The sequence below is a fragment of the Dermacentor silvarum genome, chromosome 11 (genome assembly GCF_013339745.2).
Source record: "Dermacentor silvarum isolate Dsil-2018 chromosome 11, BIME_Dsil_1.4, whole genome shotgun sequence".
Lineage (NCBI taxonomy): Eukaryota > Metazoa > Arthropoda > Arachnida > Ixodida > Ixodidae > Dermacentor > Dermacentor silvarum.
Window position 1 is genome coordinate 21,670,523 of NC_051164.1, and position 20,139 is coordinate 21,690,661.

General features: G+C 47.7%; 1 protein-coding gene and 1 non-coding gene across 10 annotated transcripts in view; both read right to left on the minus strand.

Moving 5' to 3' along the window:
- Nucleotides 1-3,253: 3,253 nt before the first annotated feature.
- LOC119434118 (uncharacterized) overlaps nt 3,254-20,139 on the minus strand; it is a 210,484-nt gene continuing 193,598 nt past the window's right edge. For all 9 annotated transcript variants that reach the window (XM_049658195.1, XM_049658188.1, XM_049658194.1 and 6 more), the window contains exons 14-17: nt 15,175-15,364; nt 13,729-13,913; nt 5,334-5,475; nt 3,254-3,523 (exon numbers count right to left, since the gene is read on the minus strand). In XM_049658195.1, coding sequence (XP_049514152.1) covers nt 3,292-3,523; nt 5,334-5,475; nt 13,729-13,913; nt 15,175-15,364 — 749 coding nt within the window. In that variant the 3' untranslated portion in view covers nt 3,254-3,291. The remainder of the gene's footprint in view (nt 3,524-5,333; nt 5,476-13,728; nt 13,914-15,174; nt 15,365-20,139) is intronic.
- Nucleotides 7,923-7,996, minus strand: Trnas-aga (transfer RNA serine (anticodon AGA)). Its single transcript has one exon. It is a non-coding gene; the product is annotated as a tRNA-Ser (tRNA).

Genomic DNA, 20,139 nt, shown 5'->3' on the forward strand with positions numbered 1-20,139 from the left:
GCTTCTCAGTGGCTATACATGCCGGTTACAAGGCGTCGCATGATGTGGGAAAACTCACGTGATTCTCATGATGAACTCGGACGCGAACTCAATGAGGCGTGACCGATTTGAAGCCATTTTCACAAACCTACATGTGGCTCACAACAACAACCTAATACAAGAAGACAAATTCACAAAACTGCGACCACTGTTTAGGCTCTTGAATGAACGATTTCTGTTGTATGCTCCATTTCTATACTGCTTCAGCATTAATGAAAGCATGTGCGAGTACTTCGGAAAGCATGGATTCAAGCAGTTTAAGAAAAGGGAAACCAATCCGGTTTGGCTCTAAATTGTTGCCAATTGCAGCCATTCTTGATTTCTAGGTACAATGGCAACATGGGAGGAGTTGATAGACTGGACCAAAATATTGCCAAGTACCGCACAGCCATTAGAGGAAAGAAGTGGTATTCTTCACTCCTGGCGTATCTTGTTGATGCATGTGTGAATAATGCATTCCAGTTATACAGAATGGGAACGGACAAAACAGAGCTCCTCACATTTCGAAGGACGATAGCGATGTCATACATGAAGAGTTATGGCTCCATTGCGTGGAAAAAGCATGCAATCTTTACTGGAAGCCCAAAGCCGATTTGACCGCATTGACCACACAGTGATCCCTCAAGACAAGCAAACAAGGTGTGCTCATTGCCATTGGAAGACCACCACACGTTGTGAAAAAAGCGACATCGGAGTCCATGCCCAATGCTTCAAGTTGTATCACTCAAATAAGTAGTATATGCCTAGTGTCCTATATGTAGGACGGCTACAAAAACACAGTTCGAAAAAATTTTTTTTGAATAAAAGGTTGATTCTGCTTTCTGAGGTCCCAGAAGCAATTATTACGGAAAAATAAATCACTTTCCTTAATTTCCCCAAGTTCAGGCATATATGGGTTAATGTCATCAAGATTGTGGAGCAAACCTCTAACATTCCACTGCAGTATTTGTGTATCAATTTTATATGTGTTTTGTGCTGTGTGTCTGAGAGGTAAATTAAGCTAGCTCACAAGGCCTTTCCAGGCCCCGTTCCAGGTCCCGTGATGGGGACTTTCCCTTTCTTCCCGGCGCGCTCGAGGGAGCTGCGCCGTTCTTTGGGCGTCTGAGACGCCGGTGTTTTTCTTGTATCCATCACCTCATCTGAGTTGGTGGATAGTGCCCGCTCAGCGGCCACGTTTGTGGGGGTTTCGGGCCTATCTGCACGGGCAGTGGCCCTGGGTCCGGCAGGCCCGCGGGTCTGCTGGCCCTCCTTGGCAGGGGGCGGAACAGCGCTGGCTGCTCCAGGCGGGGGGGGGGGGGGGGGGGGGGGCTGATGGCGTGGCTGCCGTCACACTCCGTGTGACTTGAGCGGCCGCCGAATGACGTGGCGCTGCCCCCCGGCGCGCCACATCGGTGTAGGACGGACTAGACTGGTTATGCATAGAGAAACGCTTGCGTGCTTCTTGGAGCGACAGATTAAATTTGATTTTGAGTTCAATGATTTGCTTTTCTTTTTTCCAAGACGGACATGAACGGGAGTACGCGGGGTGATCTCCGTCACAGTTAGCACAGCGGGTGGTGAAAGTGCAGGAGTCAGATAGGTGCTCATTGGATGCACATTTTGCACAAGTGGTGCGCCCTCGGCAGGTTTGCGAACCATGCCCGAACCGCTGACACTTGAAGCATCGGCGCGGATTCGGGATGTATGGCCGTACACGGAGTTTGCAGTATCCACTTTCTATTGAGTCTGGTAGGTTACTTGTTCCAAAGGTAATGATTATGTGTTTCGTCGGGATTTGCTTGTCATCGCGCCTGATGGTTATTCTTTGTACTTTTACTACATTCTGATCTTGCTACCCCTCGAGTAGCTCGCTCTCACTAAGGTCAATCAGGTCATCTTCAGAGATGACACCGCGGACAGTGTTCAATGATCTGTGTGGGCCCACTGATACGGGAATGTCTGCAAAAGCAATGAGTTTTGTTAATTTGCTGTACTGGGTCTTGTCTCGAACTTCAAGAAGAAGGTCGCCGCTTCCCATCTTAGTTACTTTGTAGCCTGGGCTGAGCGATTCTGTCAAAGATTTTGACACAACAAAAGGAGATATTGTGCGGACTGTCTTGGTTTCATGCTGACTGTGGATTACGTGGTACTTTGGGAATGTTTCTTTCGGCTGCATGAAAAAAATTGAAGCTTTCATCGGTGCGCCCCCTCTTGAGGGAGCGATCAGGTAGTGGGGGGAAATTGGATTCCATTAAGAGATTCGGCAGGGATGGCCGCCACCCACCATGGAGCCCAACTAGGGGACGACACAGGACAAACTATTCAGTTCTGTGCACGCCAACGGTGCATCCCCACTATAACCAAATACCTATACCCAAGGCTGGATATAATGCACAAGGTTAACTCTTGCTGCCCATGAAATCGGAAGTAAAAGGAAAATAAAGAGAGGACAGGAAAGATTGAAAGTGAAAGAGAAAGACGAAGATTGGGAGAGAAGGACAGGAAAGGGCAACTACCGATTTCCCCCGAGTGGGTCAGTCCGGGGGTGCCGTCTACGCGAAGCGGAGGCCAAAGAGGTGTGTTGCCTCCACCGAGGTGCCATAAAGGTCCAACACCCGGTATTGACTCAACCCCCAGGATCCCCTTTTCCCCGGACACGGCTAAGCCGCGCACTGTTACACGCGGGAGGGTCCAACCCTCATGTGCTCGGGTACGTGGTGGCACAACTCACCAAACGCCTGCTGATGCAAACGCCCCTGCGGGGATCTTGAAATATTTAGTCACTCTGTAATTATAAAGATTCATTATAAAATGCAGAAACGGTAATTCTACCAGTAAACAGTAAATGTACAAACAGCAATTCTATGTCCGAAATAAATTGAATTGAAAAAAATCGAAGTGAGTGCAACGCCTTCCTACGTCTCTTCCCCCGGTGGTATGCGCGCGACGGAAGACGGCATGCTTCCTCCCCACTTTCCTCCCTGGCGCGCGCGAGATTGAGCTGCGATCTTGGCTCTCCTCGCAGGCTTTCAATCGCACATGCAGCATACGGCGCGCGGCGACGGCGACGGTTCCGTATCAAGCCCTTGGGCTTGATACGGAACATCACGGCGATGCCGACGGCATAAATGCGCCTGGAGTGTCCAAATAATTGATATCGCAGTAAAAGAACTCGCACGGGCTAAATGTTCTTCTTTAACTAACAAAACAGACTTCTCATTATGGTTCGTCACCGATGCTGCGTCTCTCTTTATTGCCGCCGGTCGTTGTACGCTACCGCCAGCCAGGGGGTTGACGCGCTACGAAGCGCGCTGAGCCAGCTAACACCACGAGCTTCAGAGCCCAACGGTTGCCCAGCGGCGAGCAGGCGGATGAGGAACAAGCCATGTACCCGAGCCGCTCGAACAGCTCGTTGTGTCCCGAGTTTGATTCACCGGGCGCCAGCGCCGGGCAGTGGTGTCTGCCGGCCGAGTCGCGCAGGCACCGCAGGAAGCCAGAGATGTCGCTGTGAAACGAAGCTATGTTTCAGGTTATTCATATAAAGCGTCGGCGCAGAATACAAACGCCACATAGCGAACACCATGTAGGAACGAAAGAACCTAGGAGCGAGCGCAACGAAATAAAACCGCAATACTTGTGATCACATGTTTTATTGTAAAGCAATAAAATGTGATCATGTCACGGTTCTGGTGCTTTCCATTGATTAGGCCTTGCCTCGTAGTTAGTTGGAAAAGCATAACCTGGATACAGTGCTGCAAAGGTATGTTAGACACACAACTTCAACATAGCATGAACGAAGAAGCACTTATAACAACTGATTTATTTCATAAGAATACAGCTGAAGTGGAATCATGCACAGAAACATCCCCATGCGGTGAGCACTAATATAAAAGCCTACAATATGTTCTCAGGAAAGCGCGGTCTGTGCGTATGCTCACCGTCGATAGCGCTCACGGACAGGCAAATTTCCATTCTGGGCGATCAGGAAAAAGCGCGGAGCATGCGCACAAATGGTCTAATCAAAAAGTAGAAGTCAAGGCGAAGTGATAAATCACACGTGTAAATTTTAGTCCGCGTTCTTCATTCCACCTTGCATTATTTCGAGCCTTGTTCGTTTTGTCCATTTTTCATGTTCTGCGCATGGGTATCTGCGCATGGGCACTCTTGTGCGTGATTCTCCTTCGCCCTGTGTACTTATAAAATAAATCAGTGGTTAGCAGCGCTGCCTCGTTCACGCTCGGGTTCTTGTTGTTTGTCTATGATTACCTTTGCAGCGCTGTATATCCCAATTAGTGCCTTCCACTCACGCGCGAACCCCGCTCACCGCTAGCTTGCTCTTCTGAAAAAACAACGGGCACCACCGCCTCATGAGGCTGCGGAACAAACACGTTGCAGCAAAGACGATAAATGTATACTTTGCAAACAACGACCGGAAAGGTTGGGAAAGAACCGGAACAAATGTGTATCCAATTAAACCTTCAGTATAACCATACATACTAGGCGAAGTCTGCCGGGCGCAGCATCAGGTGTCATGCTGACTTCTTGAAAGATAAAAAGCCAAGGGTACGGCTTCACAGAGAGTTGGCTCAAGAGCGCTGGCTGCGTGGCGTAATTCTACGGCTGGTTTACTTCCTTAATTCATGGAGAACACGACATAGAGAAGCGCCGCTGCCATTGAGTGAAAGGAAAGACGTCAGAAGAGGGGCCATGGTATCACACATGCAACAAACATGCCAGCTTTTTTTTCGAATACAATGCAAATACAATGACACTCTGACATGTAGCTAGCACAATGATGTCTGTTTTTTCATTTAGCATGGTTCGCACAGTTCGCGCGCCGTTTGCGAGAATGTATAGTAAAAAGAAAAATACATGAATAATGTATTTGAACTATTGAAAACAAATTATAGTAAATCGCACCAACTCGTTGAGCAACTCCTTTTAAAGCTTGCTAGCCGATAGGGTGGGTGTTTTGGCCAAGTTGGGAATTTTTAATCTCCAGTCCACGAGGTCCGAAGATATAAAAGTCTTTTTTTTTCTGCAGCATCTTCTCTGGTGCCTGTTAAATTTGCACTGTGTCTATAATCGTTTGCGTTCTTTGCGTTTTTCCTTCTAAACTTTTCTAAATTTTTTCACATGTGGCCAGCGACGAATGGCTTCGTAATTTTTCGGGAACCGCTTCGAAGCTAGGCGAATGGCTTCGAAACTTTAAACCCCGTGCATAAATTTGCTCTGTGTGGACTTGAGTAATCAAGAGACCATTGATAGATCGTGATCTACCAACGGTCCTCATTTAAAGCCCCTTGGTAACTTACCTGCAAAACCTAGTTCGCGGACGTTCGCTCATGGTAGCCCTGCCTGGTGGACCTGTGCCATTTCGATACTTGTGGGCCACTTTGTTAGCTCTGGCTGCCTCGCACGTCTCCCACTCTTGGGTGAACTCCTTGAGCTCGCATCCTGCGGGTTACAAAAGAATGATATTTTGTATATGGTTGTCTTGTCTCTGACGTTACAGCTGTGTAGTCACGCGAGGGATTTAAAGGTAACCATTTCATTTTTCCTTACAGTGATTATGTCATTCATAAGGAGAAAAATTTGACTGCACCGAAAATACATCAAATACTATAAAAACTTTGCTGAGCACTTTCATAAGTTAGCTGAAATATGCTGACAATAAAGTGAAAACCCGAATAGTGAAGGTCACGTTTCTGTTCGAAGTGGCCGGAATGTAACAAACTTTGCGAAGCATACGAATTATACGCACCAAGATTCGAACGCTGCTTGCAGTGTTAATCCGAACAATACCCAATATCGGCACGCTTATTTTATACTGATGTGGCTTGTGTACGTACGCTTGCAAACAGACCTGATGGAGCTCACTGGTAGCTTTGTAATTATCTTGGGTATCAACTTAAGTGAGATCACCCATGTTTGCATGATATGGCTAAACTTTGTAGTTTATTTTCTGGTGCTTGAGGTTTCTCGGATACTCAAAACAAGCAGACCAGGACCTCTAAAAAAGGCGGTCCCGAAAACTTAGCACGTGCAATAGGAATTGTGCAATCGAGACTGCAGTATAAATGACATAAAACCCTATATTTATTTTGAACTTTAACAAATTGGCTGAGGTTTACCTCTTGTAAACCTAGTTATCACGAGCTAAAGGTCTGTTTGGCTTGGTTTTGCAAAGACTATGCACACAGTGTTTCTGCACGCTTCCGCGCTTGGTAAGCTTCTTATAACGTGCTAATCGGGCCTCCCTTTGCTCCGGTGTTTCAGCAGCCAATTTTGCCTTTGCTTCAGATTTCGCAGCCTGCAGTCTAGCTATATCTACTGGATTATTGGATCCAGCCTGTCGCTAGCGCTGATGCGCACGCACAGACAGCCCAGCCGGCGCGCCATCCATTGGCGAGATTCAGCGACCAAGCGCCGGCGAAGCAACCGTTAAACCCTCGCATGGTCACGTGGTACCGCAGTGGCGAGGCTCCGAGCGAGCGCAACTGCGACGCCTCTTCGCAGCTGATCACGTGGCGTGACGTCACACCTGCCACACTTACGCTCCTGCGGCTCAAGGTCATTGCGACGTGATGAATGACCTTGCGAGACGTGGCGTAGTACAGCTTTGGCTCTAATATCTTCGTCATTATCATCATGAACCTACCAATGCCTACTGCCGGAGGACGGACGACGCCTCTTTAAGCAATTTCCAATTATCCCTGTCTTGCGCGAGCCGTTCTTTTGTACACGTTTGCGAATTTCCTCACGACCGCACATAATCTGCGGCCCTCACCTTTTTCTTCCTCTACCGCCTATTTGATTACCCTGAGAAGCAACCGGTTATCTGCTTCACGTACTAGTTGACCTGTTTAAATCTAATTCAACAGAACATGAAATGCCAACTAAAACGAATGACCTATTCATGTTAACTAGAGCATCATCTACCTACGTTCGCACTCGAATTGAAACTGTCATCTTCCTGTCTCTCTCAAAAAAAAATTGAAGGACGCTTAAGCTTTGTCTGAAAGAGTGGAACGCGATAGCATTTAAAGATCCCTGACTGCTTCTCACGCTTCCCGGCAACTGCAGCTCGCTTAAATAAGGCATGCTACGTAAGCTATGCAACAACCAGTCAGGGATGCGGACAGACTCACTTCTAATGATATACAAAATATACGTGCGCCCCATTTTAGAATTTGGATGTGAATTATTTTGTGGTGCGCTAGCTTATGAATTATCCCCCTTGTTCTGCTTGAGCGGGAAGCCCTGCGACTGTGCTGCGGATTACCGAACTTTGTTGCCAATTACGTATTACATAGAGAAGTTAGGCTGCCCTCAATATTGTGTACATTTCTTTTACTGACGGTACAAACGTTCTTAAATATGTATGAATCCTCTCTATTAGAAGATTAGACACCATAGTCATTTCTCAGACTGCATTATTCTTCGTAGTTCATCAGCCTGTTTTATACACCCGTAGGTGGTTGATGTAATAGTTCGGCGGAAATCCGCTAGGTGGAGATAAGTAATTAAAGGGAAACTGAGACTTTCACCCAAATGTAGCAATTTGCTACAATGGAAACCCAACCGGGTTCCTCGAAAGAAAGCCTCGCAGTTGAAGAAAAATTCATCCTGGTCCGGGACTCGAACCCGGGGCCATCGCCTTTCTGGGGCAGCCGCTCTACCATCTGAGCTAACCAGGCGGCTAGCAGATGGCAGGGCGAAGTCGAATTTGTCGACAACTCGAAGCAAAGGCAAGTGTTTGATGTAATAGTTCAGCGGAAATCCGCTAGGTGGAGATAAGTAATTAAAGGGAAACTGAGACTTCCACCCAAATGTAGCAATTTGCTACAATGGAAACCCAACCGGGTTCCTCGAAAGAAAGCCTCGCAGTTGAAGAAAAATTCATCCTGGTCCGGGACTCGAACCCGGGGCCACCGCCTTTCTGGGGCAGCCGCTCTACCATCTGAGCTAACCAGGCGGCTAGCAGATGGCAGGGCGAAGTCGAATTTGTCGACAACTCGAAGCAAAGGCAAGTGTTTGATGTAATAGTTCAGCGGAAATCCGCTGAACAGGTCACAGGTTTCATCCCCCAACACGCATCAGAAAGTGGCTGTCATCCCTTATATTCATGGGCTGTCACATAATATCAAAAAGGTTGCAGGCCGCTCGAAAGTTAATGTTGTGTTTTCGGCACCACAAAAGCTCATGAAATTCTGCAATCAGAGGTACGTTCGTAATCAAAGAGGCTGCAATAAGCATCACAAAGACCCTTTTGTTCACTTTACTGCTAATGTAGTCAACAGTATGCCGCTAACATGTGGCAAGCAATACATAGGGCAGACGGGGAGATGTTTGAATGAACGATTGAAAGAACACGCGTTAAAAATAAATAAAACGGCACGTGATGGTTGGTTGGCGATGCACTGCAGTTCCTGCCCATGTAAACCTCTTTTTGAAAAGTGTGCTGTTGTCAGCAGAAGTGACCATAGGCTCACCCGTGAGATAATAGAAGCTGAAAAGATAACTTCATTAGGCTCAGCCTGTATCAGCACACCTTCTGTACACCTGTCCGATAAAGTACTGTCCTTTCTTAGAAGACATTGTGCGCATGTGCAGCGGTAATGGTGAACATAGTATAAACACGTGTGGTGGTCAATAAACCTTGTCGGTAGTTTGCGCTCGTCTGTGTCTCATGTGCTCTTTTGTGTCTGTGTATTTGCGCTTCAAACTATTTCTGATGTACAACCAACAGGCCCAAATCACTACAATTCGGGAGTTGAAGACGGGATGTCGGTATTTATTTATTTATTCGGACACGAGCCACCACGACTTCAACCACCCGGGACTACCATTCAAGGGCCGGTCGCTCTCTTACGCTTCGTCGCCAAGCCACGGATTTTCTAGCCCGAGCCTTGTCGACATCTGGGCATGTCGGCAGAACTTAACAGAACCTGCAGCACGTGAGCGGTTGGGCTGCGGACCTAAGCTTGCATGCAGCGTGCCGGGTCAGGACGTCCCAGTTCCCTGCTACTTCATTCTCAAGGTTTTCGGCGCGGCGCCTGCTTCTCGTCAGCCTTCTATACACAACAGCGAGCTAGCCATCCTCAAACTGTCGATCAGTCCCGTCACTGCCTTGGTGATCAACGCCCTTGACCCTTCATCCCGTCCCTCTCATTATGAAACGGTGAACTGTTTTGCGGGTGCTATACCGCGCATGTTCCAGTTGGCACGAATACATGTTGTTAGTCAGATATTAGTTCTCTCATGTTAATGTGAATCTTAGCTGCAAAATGTTTTCATAAACGTTACCCGCCTATTTCCCGCTTTTTGGGTATTAAATGTCTTTTGTACGTCAGCATGAACCAACGGTTTTGTCCTCTTTTGGGGGCGCTGAGGTCATGCCTGAGTGACCCACAGCGTTACTAAAAAGAACCTGCATCACAAATCGGCGTCCGCAACAGGACAAAGTAGTTTGTTATGCTTTGAGTTCTTAAAGTGCATTTAATGATGACCGCTCGATAGTTGTCAGGGTTAGCTGAACGCTTGGGTTTGGAAGGAGTCGTGGCATGAGGAAAAAAAAAAGACGTCGGCAGCGGTCCACTGGTAAGCTCAGGTTACGACTCTGGGCCGTTTTGATTATTCCTCTGAAGTGTGCACATCAAGTGGTCTGCCGCACGTGCAACACGCAGAGCTGCAGAGACAGAAGAGAGAAAGGAGGTGTACCTGGCGAAAGGGAGCGCAGCGGGCAGACCCTTGGCCGGCGCCCGGAGAACACTTCAGTGGCGATTTAGCGGTAAATCCGAGAGGAATGCGATAGCACTTCGTCGCACATCTTCGACGACCCGGATCCATGATGTAAACTACGTTCACCACATTGCAATGTTTTGCTCAGGAGTTCACTCGTCAACACGCCCTACTTCTTCGGGGAGCCAAGTGTAACTGACGGTGGTCCGGAGCAAACCACCATCGGCTGCACAACATATGTGTATACATATATGGATCCGGAAGTCAAAAAGTATCAGATAGAATGCGAGAGACATACGAAAATATGGGCGCTAGAATGTGAACGAAACGCGAAGAGGGATCAGCCTGAACTTGAGTATACGTTGCAGATGTGTCTCAATGTCGCGGTCGCGGAGAGGGTACGTCTACAGGAAGAGATTCGCGAGCTTGACTCGCGCGTAAGCTCCATTCAGGTAACGTCTGACGACGCGCGTTCCAAAAAAAAAAATTCTACCTGGAGCGAATCCGAATCTCTGTGCAACGACCGCCAAGAAACCTCGCCACGGCCTTTCTGTTGAGCCATGTGCTCAGCAAGCTGGTGACGTAGAGGTGGCGGCAAAGAGACCAGCATCGTCCCAGAATGGACCACAGTGAGTACAAAGGTGCATCAGGTAGCAGGGAACAAGCAAGTTCCACCCAAAATTAGGCGCGCACGCGAACTTGTGCGCGTGAAAGCGCATTGGATAAAGACGCGCAGAAACCTCTAGAAAGCTCGAAGAAAAGCGCTGTTCGCATGGGCTGTGACCTCGAAGAGTGAATTGAATTGAGATTTGGGTTTTTACGTGACAAAACCACAATTTGATTATGAAGCACGCCGTAGTGCGGACTCCGGAATAATTTTGGCCACCAGGGGATCTTTAACGTGCCCCCATTGCACGGGACACGGGCGTTTTTGCATTTCGCCTCCATCGAAATGCGGCTGCCGTGGCCGGGATTTGATCCCGCGACCTTGTGCTAAGCAGCGCAACACCATGGCCGCTAAACCGCACGGCGGGTCTCGAAGAGTACGAAGCGAGCAAGGTAACTCTTCAGGCGTACCGCTTAGAGCAGCAACAAGTGGTCTCGACAGCCATGTTTGAGGACCACTCGGATGGCTCACCTCACGAGAGGGTGAGTTCAACTTCTTGCGTGTGTAAAGACGAGATAAGTCAATTTGGAAAACAGGAGGCGAGTACGGAGGTTCTCAGCAAAGAGGCGATGGTAGATTAAAGGAAAGACGTAAATGGCTTGTGAGGCAAGTCATCCTGCAGGCGAGTATAGTGATGACGTGTGCTTGCAAGTTGTGCGTGATAGGATGCTTTCAAAGGTGGATAAATGGCCGAGTGCTTCTGCTCAGGGATGCCCCAATATCATATAATCAGAAATTCCTAATTGGAGAAATGGAAAGGGTAACACATTGGCTGCGCATTTACCTATGTCTATTGAACAGGCAGTTATGCAATCTGATGGCTCATGTGATAGACACCAGCTGTGCTGAGATGTCGGTTGCAGAGTCCGCCGACTAGTCGAGACAGCACGCTAGCATACCTCCTGGAACTCCAAGAAAGCAGGAAAGCATCTGGCTAGCGGAGAATATAGATTGTGAGGCTAGGACCATGTTAACTTCATTCGGTTCCAGCAAGGCGAATGCTTTCAAATGGGCTAAGTTTGTGAGTCCTACCACGCGAAGCCACCGACTCCGAGCTTCTTCTCTCCGAGGTCGCATCAAAGAGGTGCCAATGCTAACCGGCGACAAGTAGGTGAAACGTGTCAGTTGTTTCATCTGGAATGGAATAATCCAAGAGCTGATGAATAGCTTGTGGCCACTTCGGTAACTTGGAACTCGAACTCAACAAATTGTTTCTATGAATGCTCTACTTTGTTTCGAGCTGGTATGGTATTGAACTTATATGTTACGTGGTGCACGTGGACTGGACATTGTTGATAACTTCAATTATATGTGCTGTAGTCGACTTGTCGGTTACTGAGTGGCAGCCTTTTTTTTTTTCGAAGAGTTTTCAAGACGGGGGCTTTGTGATGAGTGAAGTACGCGAGGAGTGGTGCAGTGGTGCACGCAGTGAAGTGGTGCCAAGATGAAAAGGAAGTTGAAAGTGATGAGTGCGCGCGCGGACGCAAGTGGGGCGCTTCTGAAGAGACGAGGAAAGCTCAAGCACGAGGACATGCAGCGGAGAGAGACAAACTTTTATTGATGCCAGCAATCACATGCGGTGGAAGAAATAAATAAAAGACACAGGATACACAGTAATCCACGGAAATCCAACGAACGAACCCGAGAAAAGCACACAGCTTCGAAAGAAAGCAATCGTGGAGAATCACGAGGCCCAAAAAGAAGGTATACGGTGCCTTGAAGAAGTGACGGATACTGTTGCTGCAAAGCCATTTCAAATGTGTGAGGGCATGATACTCTCCATGGACTGCGGTAAGCGCATGTGAGCGCCTGCCCAAACGTACGCGGAAGAGCGGCAAAACCTGCGCTTTAGCATTGCGCAACAGGGAAGGGAGTTTGTACACCGACAGAACGGCTATAATTACTTGGCAGCTCGCTGGAAGCGTCACAGCCCGGGGAAAGACATATTGGACGCACGGAGGTGCGTCAAACCGGTATTGACGTCATAGTTACCCGCAGTGGTGGCACAGTTGCTATAGCGTAATGTTGCTGAGCACGAGGTCGAGGGTTCGATTCCCGGCTGCACTCGCATGGAGGCGGATTGCAAGAACACTCCTGCACCTTTTACTGGTGTTTGCCAAAGAAATCTAGGTGCTCGGAAGTACTCCGGGGCCCAACACTAGGGCGTCGCTCATAGCCAACTGGGTGGTTTCGAAAAGTTAGCCCCCCCCCCCCCTCCCCCCAATTCAAATATGTCCTACTCGTAGCGAAGGTGGCGATAGAGTGGCGCCAGCCGCGGCGTGCAAAGGACCAAGTTAGAAAGTGTGACGCGATTTAGCAGTGCAGCTTTATAATAGATCACTATAAACAAAAGGAAGGGAGCGACAGGAAATTTACTGCCGACCGCTCCGTAACTGTCTAGCGCATACTGCTGACACCTGAACGGCGGTCAGCAGTGGGGAGGGGGGTAAAAGACAGGGAGGGAGGATAACAGCGAGGAGAGGGCACAAAACGAACTTATTTATAATTGTTCAACAGACCGATTACGTCAGAGTTACCCATAGTTCATCTGTAGACTGCTTTCCTCGAGAGTGTTTGTCGCCCGACCCCGCACAACGGCACCATTCGTAATGGAGTATTGACCATGACTCGGGTGGTATATGAAATATGGCATACCGAGCTGTGTTCAAATCAATAGAAATAAAAAATGACATATTGAAGCAATATTTTAGCAAAGGTACTGCTTTGAATCAAACACCAGAGCAACGGCAGCTTCTGCAACACCAGCTAGTCCCACGAGTCGCAAAACATGTCTTCCAAGTCGGTACCAAGCAGTGCACCTGTAACTGGCGCTAAACTACGAGCAATGCGCGAATTCTACGCATGGTATGCATCAAGTCTTCCTGCATTTTTTTTACCCGGGTTCATGAACAGAATAGAGAATAGTTGCGTTACCCTTTCGTACGTCTCATGAAACAGAACAACAAATTTCTGTCAGATTGTGATTATAGGAAGGTGGCTTTGTTATGGCTACACCAGGACTACCGCCTTTTGGGCAAGTGGCATCTGCGAAAACGACACACAGCCATTTCCGATATCACTGATGTCCAGCGCTTTCCTTTTTTTTAATAACTTTGAAGCCCGATTCATCAAGGAGAGGGCATTGAAAGTATGTGTTTTGACGGAAAGAAACGCGCATTTCTGACAATGCCTAGCTTAGTGAGCGGAAATCACCGTGCATGCTTACAACGCCGGCCGAAGAAAATATAGCCAGTAGAAGCACGAAGGAGTAAACCGATCTGTTGTTTAGGCTGGCGTACCTTGACGATTCCTTGTCGAATCGGTGCTGCTTTCATTCCAAGGCAGCGTATCATCGCAGACGCCTTCGAACTCCGCGAGCAGTCGTCTCCTGAGCAGGGACACCTCCGTGTTGAAGAACAGCGACTCCGCGCACCCAGAATCTTTGGTAGCCGAGTACATGCAGTACTTCATCTCCTTCACCAACCTTGAAGCGGGTGAAAGAATATATATACCACTGACGTTCAGTTTCGCCAAGGCCGGCCTCCGCCACACTACTTTGAGCCTAATGGATCAATCGCCTAGAATTCCATTCCGCATGAAATAAAACTCGGCAAGAATTTTCCTGCCCCTTGTAGTTCTTTCTCCAATGCATAGTGTACAACCTAAAATGTTATTTGTCCAAGTTCGCCACTTTTTTCAATGTTATTTCCCGCGTCTAATTCCCCTTTATCTTTACGCTGCTATAGGTTGCGAACTTGTGAAACAAGATAGATAGATAAACTTTAATTCAAAGATAGTTTTATCTTGCCCCAATGGGTCATCGCTAATGGTCGGGGCCCCAAGTCCAGGGATCCGCTGGCTCTTGCCATCTTCTCTGCTCTCTGGATCAGCTTGAGCTGGTCGTCGCGCTACCCTATAGCAATGATGGCTATAGGATCCTACACTGCTTTGAGATTGAAATGCATTAAACTTATGCAGTAAAATTGAATTAACATAGTCGGTTGAAGTGTTAATGATGATTATACCTCATGATATTGCAGTGCCTCCGCACCAGCGCGCCTCTGCGTACACCTATCCTTCACGCGAGCTGCGTCTTTGTCATATTCTTTAGCGCTCCACAGCAGCAGCAGCAGCAGAGCAGACGACCGAGCGAGTCGGCGCGAATTCTGCTCTCACGTGTCTATCTATCTCTTGTGTCATTACGTCGTGACACATGTGCACATTTTAGGAAAAGACAGAGAAACTGGTACGCAAAATAGCTATATAGAAAATTCTTTAGGCCTCTCTGACACCTCCTAGTTTTCTTCTTTCTTGTTCTTGCCGGGTGGGGCTCTTTCGGCTGTTTTGGTGGTAGGCCAGAGGAGGTATGACGGTGGTCGGACTTAGACGAGGGAAGGCAAAGAAATGCACTGACGGAAAGGCTGCGTGCTATCGGACAAACGAATTGTGAAGAGGGGCAGGAGGGAGGAGTTCAGTTCAGTCCAGTGTATTTCTTTTGTTAAAAAAGATATACATGCATACATGAATATACAGATGGTGGTCCCAGAGCACACAGCGTCTCGCTCGCTCGCTCGTCGTTCGTTCGGGCTATTCGCTTACAATCCCAATCATCGTCGTTAGTTTCTGCATAATGTTTCTTTGGTTTTCTTTTTTGTGGGGGAGGGGTAGGAGGAGAGTAGGCTGTCATACAAAGCAAAAAAGAAAACAGTAAAGAATGTTATGCTAGTAGCCCTACAAGGGCTTACGGGCACAGCGCTGCAGTTTCCCCGTCGTCCACTTTAGCCAACTCCGAGGACGAGGAACCATTCTGAGCAGGGCTGGACGCTGGAAGCATCCGGTGGAAGGAGACGCCGCACAGCAGCAGCTTCCTCACGGCTGCGAACTCGTCGCACGAGCTCTGGCGTGCGGGAACGGGCCCGCGTTGCCTTTGCATACCTGCACGGTGTCGCGACAAAAAAGAAAAAAAGTGTCGTAGTTCCACCCAGAGCTCGCATCAGAGACAATGACACACAGCGCATTATGAGGTTCACCGATACTTGCACTCTTTCGCGCATATTCAGATGAAGGAACTATCCGAATAGTGACAGGCTATCTGACTGATTGGGAGAGCCGAAACATTTTCCTTCGACCCTTTTCCCAACCTGTCTTCCTTTTCCCAGTCCACGGCTTCGCCGAACTTAATTACCCTCGACGTTGCCTTATTAGCTTTGCCTTCGCGTGATACGCGATACGGTGTGGCCAAGGCGCCATGTGCGGCTTCTACCGTTAACTACCGCAGAAGGATATTTGAATGCGTACCAACATGGCAGCGCCCAAACGACTTCGGACCACCCGCTCCGTCCCGAATTCGTGCTGGCGGCTTGCTCTCGGTGGTAAAGGAAAGAATTTAATCTTAAAATAAGCCATCGCTTAGCCCCGTCTCACGCTTAATACAAAGTATAAGCGATAGTTCGTGCTTAATATTTAAATCGGCACTTTCTGTCGAAACTCCTTGGTCCAAAAAGGCAGCACCAAGCCAAGTTGTTTGGATATTCCCCTAGCGGATGGGCGTGACAGTACTGGCATTGGTGATGCATTGGCGATTCGGAAAGCTCTTAAGTCTGGCTCTTCACTACAACATTAAGTTCATTCTACCAGTATAGATACTTGAAATCCTTGAAAACGCTTGAAATTGAAAAGTGCGCTTTGAAGGCCCTTGAAAGTCCGGGAATTTTTTTCCTTCCTTGTAAATCCTTGAATTTCGTGAGCAACGCACTGTGATATCGACCTTGCGACCTCCTTGCTGTGGTAGATCGGCGTCGATCTGACAAACCCCCTATTTCAGAAACAATACGTCGGCGCGAACACACATGGTTTCATTCTGCAGAAGTGCGCGGAAAAAAATAAAAGGCTTCACCGCGTCAAACCGCGAACCGGAGCGAGAGACCCGTGCCGCGCTTCGGTGCTGGCTTGGTTGGCAGTTTACGCTGCTTTTCTCACCCTATCAGTTCAGTTTCGCTCCTCGCCCGTCCGTCTCCCTTGTGCCACTTTCACTCTTGCGCGCGAGCTGAAGTTAGTGAAGCTAAAGAGAGCTATGGTGGATCAACTTTACCACTGATTTTCAGTGCCTTTGTTAATGTAGCCAGCAGTTTAACGAACATCCGCTATCGTTGTACTACCATCGGAGCTGAAACTACAAAATAGAATACCTTGTACTGCAACATACCAAAAGTACCAGTCCTAATTGCAGCATCTCACGCTTCACAATTGGCTCCCACGCAGTATTTTTATTGATAATTTTCGCACGAACATTAACACTACATGGATAGCGGATTCTCGTTGAGCTGCTGGCCACATTAGCAGGAGTCCAATCGGTATTCTGTTGTGTCTGTACTATGCCATATTCAATGGATTGCGTTTTGTATGTGGTATCTAGTGTGTGGTGCACGTGTGTTGTGTTGTGATGGACGCCTGTGCACAACGGGACTTTCAAGGTGAAATTCCGTCTTTGAATCTAAGCGGGATCCTCTGAGAAACACCGGAATAATGCCCTGGTAAGTGTAAATTTCAGAGCGAGTGGCTTAGCAATGACAGCTACAAGAACTGGGTTGCGCCGGACACGACGGTACCACACTGAGCCACATGTAAACCATGCGGAAAACGTTCGACATTGTGGCAATGGGTGAGTCGGCTCTCAAGAGCAACGTGAAGAGTGCGAAGCGCAGTGGCGCAATGAAGGCGGTGGCAGGAAGCACGGTACTCTTGCCCCGAGGACAGACGAACAGCGGGCTAGCACAAGCGAAAAACCCACCCGCGCGCTTTCATCGCAGGCGATGGATTTAGATGGTGCTTCTAAGTTCCTATGAGATGGTCACAGATGCTGAAATCTTGTGGACTTTGAAAGTGGTTACCAGCTATTATTCATACAGGTCGTCGTCACAAACTGCCGGTCTGTTCAGACGCATGTCCCCGGAGAGCGAGCAGGCAAAAGCTTTTTCCTGCAGAGAAGAGAGATGCTCTTTCATACATAGCGTGCCACAGGCTTAGACCCCTTTTTCAAGGAGCTTTGCAGCGGGAGATGGAAAACTCGGACTGCTACGCCGTGCTTTTCGACGAATCTGGGAACGAGTTTCTGCACCGGAAACAAGTGGACGTAGATGTGAGGTGCTGAATTCCTCGCACAATGTCGCAACAAGATATCTCACGTCAGTCTTTATGGGCACGCGACCACCTGAAGACACCCAGGAAAAGTTGTTAAAGGTCCTTGAACCTTTACCACTTGGAAAGATTGTCCAAATTACAGTAGATGGACCAAATGTTAAGTTTAAGTTATTTGGGTCCCTGCAAGCAAACTTGCGTGAGAACTACGAAGTGCAGTGTGTTGATCTGGGCACTTGTGGCCTGCACACAGTTCATAAAGCGTATAGGGCAGGTGTCGTGGACAGTAAATGGGGACTTGATGTCCCACTGTCAAGTCTGAGCATGCTCTTTGACAACTCTCTAGCACGAAGGGAAGGTTTTACAGCGATAACCGGGCAGAGCACATTTCTAATGAAGTTTGTAGGGTATCGCTGGGTGGAGAATATCAGTGTGATAGAAAGGCACTACTTCTTTGGAGCGACATCAGAAAATACATAGAAGCAGCAAGGAGTAAAAATGTTACCCTAGCAAGGTGTGCGTCTTTAGAGAACTTGCCTGGGTTCCTCCATGACGCTCTTGTCGTGGGAAAGCTGAACTTTGCCCTAACTGTTGCCATCGCTGTCAGACCCTTCTTGATTGAATATAAGTAGACAAACCTATGCTATTCTTTCTGGCAAGAGACCTGGAGACAGTAGTAAGAAAGCTGCTGATGAACTTCATGAAATGCTCAATTTTGTCTGCAGCAGGGATCAGTGGCCTTCTGAAGAGTGGCCATTGAAGATGTGAACAAACATGTTCCACTGGAAAAAGCGGACATATGCCACATGTGGGAGCAGATTATGAAACACTGCAAAGCAAGTACAACACATGAGTTCCAGTTCAAAATGGTATGCAAGCAGTTTTTGATAGGTGTGACAAAAATATTCTCGACAAAAGCCCTTTGAAGTCAACCCTATTCAGACGCCTGTCCTTCCTAGACCCACGGCTCGTGTGCTGCAAGCCAGATGAGTGTCTCTCAGGCCTAAGGAAAGTGGTTGATGCTTTTATCACAACTCGTATATTTGACGAAAAGCAACGAGACTGTGTTTTAACTGAAAACACGGAGTTGTTGGAACAGGAAAGGAATCAGCTCCGGCTCTTTCAGAAGCGTCTAGATAGGCTAGGTAAGTTCTTCTATGAGCTTTTGGGCTTATATTCCTCATATGACGAGCTTTGGAATGTTGTCAAATTGCTACTTGCTCTCAGCCATGGACAAGCAACAGTAAAGCGTGAGGTTGCTGAGGCTCGACTTCCGTCAAGTTGCTGTAGAGAACCTCGCAGACCCGTCCTACGTATTACAACGCATCATATGTGGTGCAGTAGACAAAGCTGGTGCTATTCTGAGTGTCCCCATCATGAAGGAGCTGAGGACATCAGTGTCAGCAGCAAGGAACCACTACAATGCACACAAGGAGACTCAAAATCAGGAGAAAGTTCATGATGCTAGACACTCAAAAAGGCGTCTGATCAATGATGAGATCGACAACATGAAGAAAAGGAAAAGGGAATTGGAAGTACTCATCGCTGATTTGACTGTTTCAGCTGTCCGCTATTCGGAAAAAGCAGAAGTATCAAATGACAATACATTTATGGTGAAGTCCAACAGCTTGCGGAAGCCTGCGAAAAGTAAAGCGGAAGAGCTGGTCCACATCGCGCAGCTTATACACGAAAAGTCCCAGCAGCTGTTCTGAACTTGTTATAGTTTATTGTGAACATTTTTATTATGTTGTAACCACAAGAAGTGCTTAGGGCTGGAGGTTTGCTATGTAATTGCGGTAAACACTACCGAGCTAATACAAGAAAAGTCCGAGCAGTGGTTGTGAACAATTGTTATGAACTTTTTTTAAGCATGAAATGCTTTTAATTCCCGTTGTCGGCGACCTTCAAGTGACCTTGAGCCAAAAACCAAAGCCGTTATCCGGGCACTCAAAACGAGAACTTGGCGGTAAGTTGAGAGAACAAAACGAGATCATCTGGGCAATAAGTCAAAACTTAACAAAGTGCGGTCTCTGGCCCCCAACCCTTTGTACATGGCCGCATAACATACGCTAGTTACTTTCCAAACACGTTATAAAAAAGCTTTATTTGTCATTTCCAATAGCGACGTTCAAGAGGCAGATACAGGGGACCTAAAGGCCGCGCATTTGCAGCCGAGCACTCCGATGCGACAATAATAAAAAGTGGCAGCAGGCGCTGTGCGCGTTGGACTGTTACTGGAATAAGCACGGTTGAAGGCAGCGGCACCACAGGCAGCAAAAGAGGCCATATGGTAGCCATTTCATGCTTACATCTACTCACGATTACAGGAGAGCCAGTTTTTCAATATTGTGGACTTGAGAAGTGGTCAAGACTGAACATTTTAATAAAGTTGTGATTTACATTTGTTTATTACAAACAAGCGCAATCAAACTATGCTGAGTGTTTAGGAAATGTTTGGTGAACGTTACCCAGTTAATACTAGAAAACTCTCAGCAGCGGTTGTACACGTTTCTTGTGTGTTGTGAACGTTTTTCAATATTGTGGACATAAAAGTGATCAACACAGGGCATTTT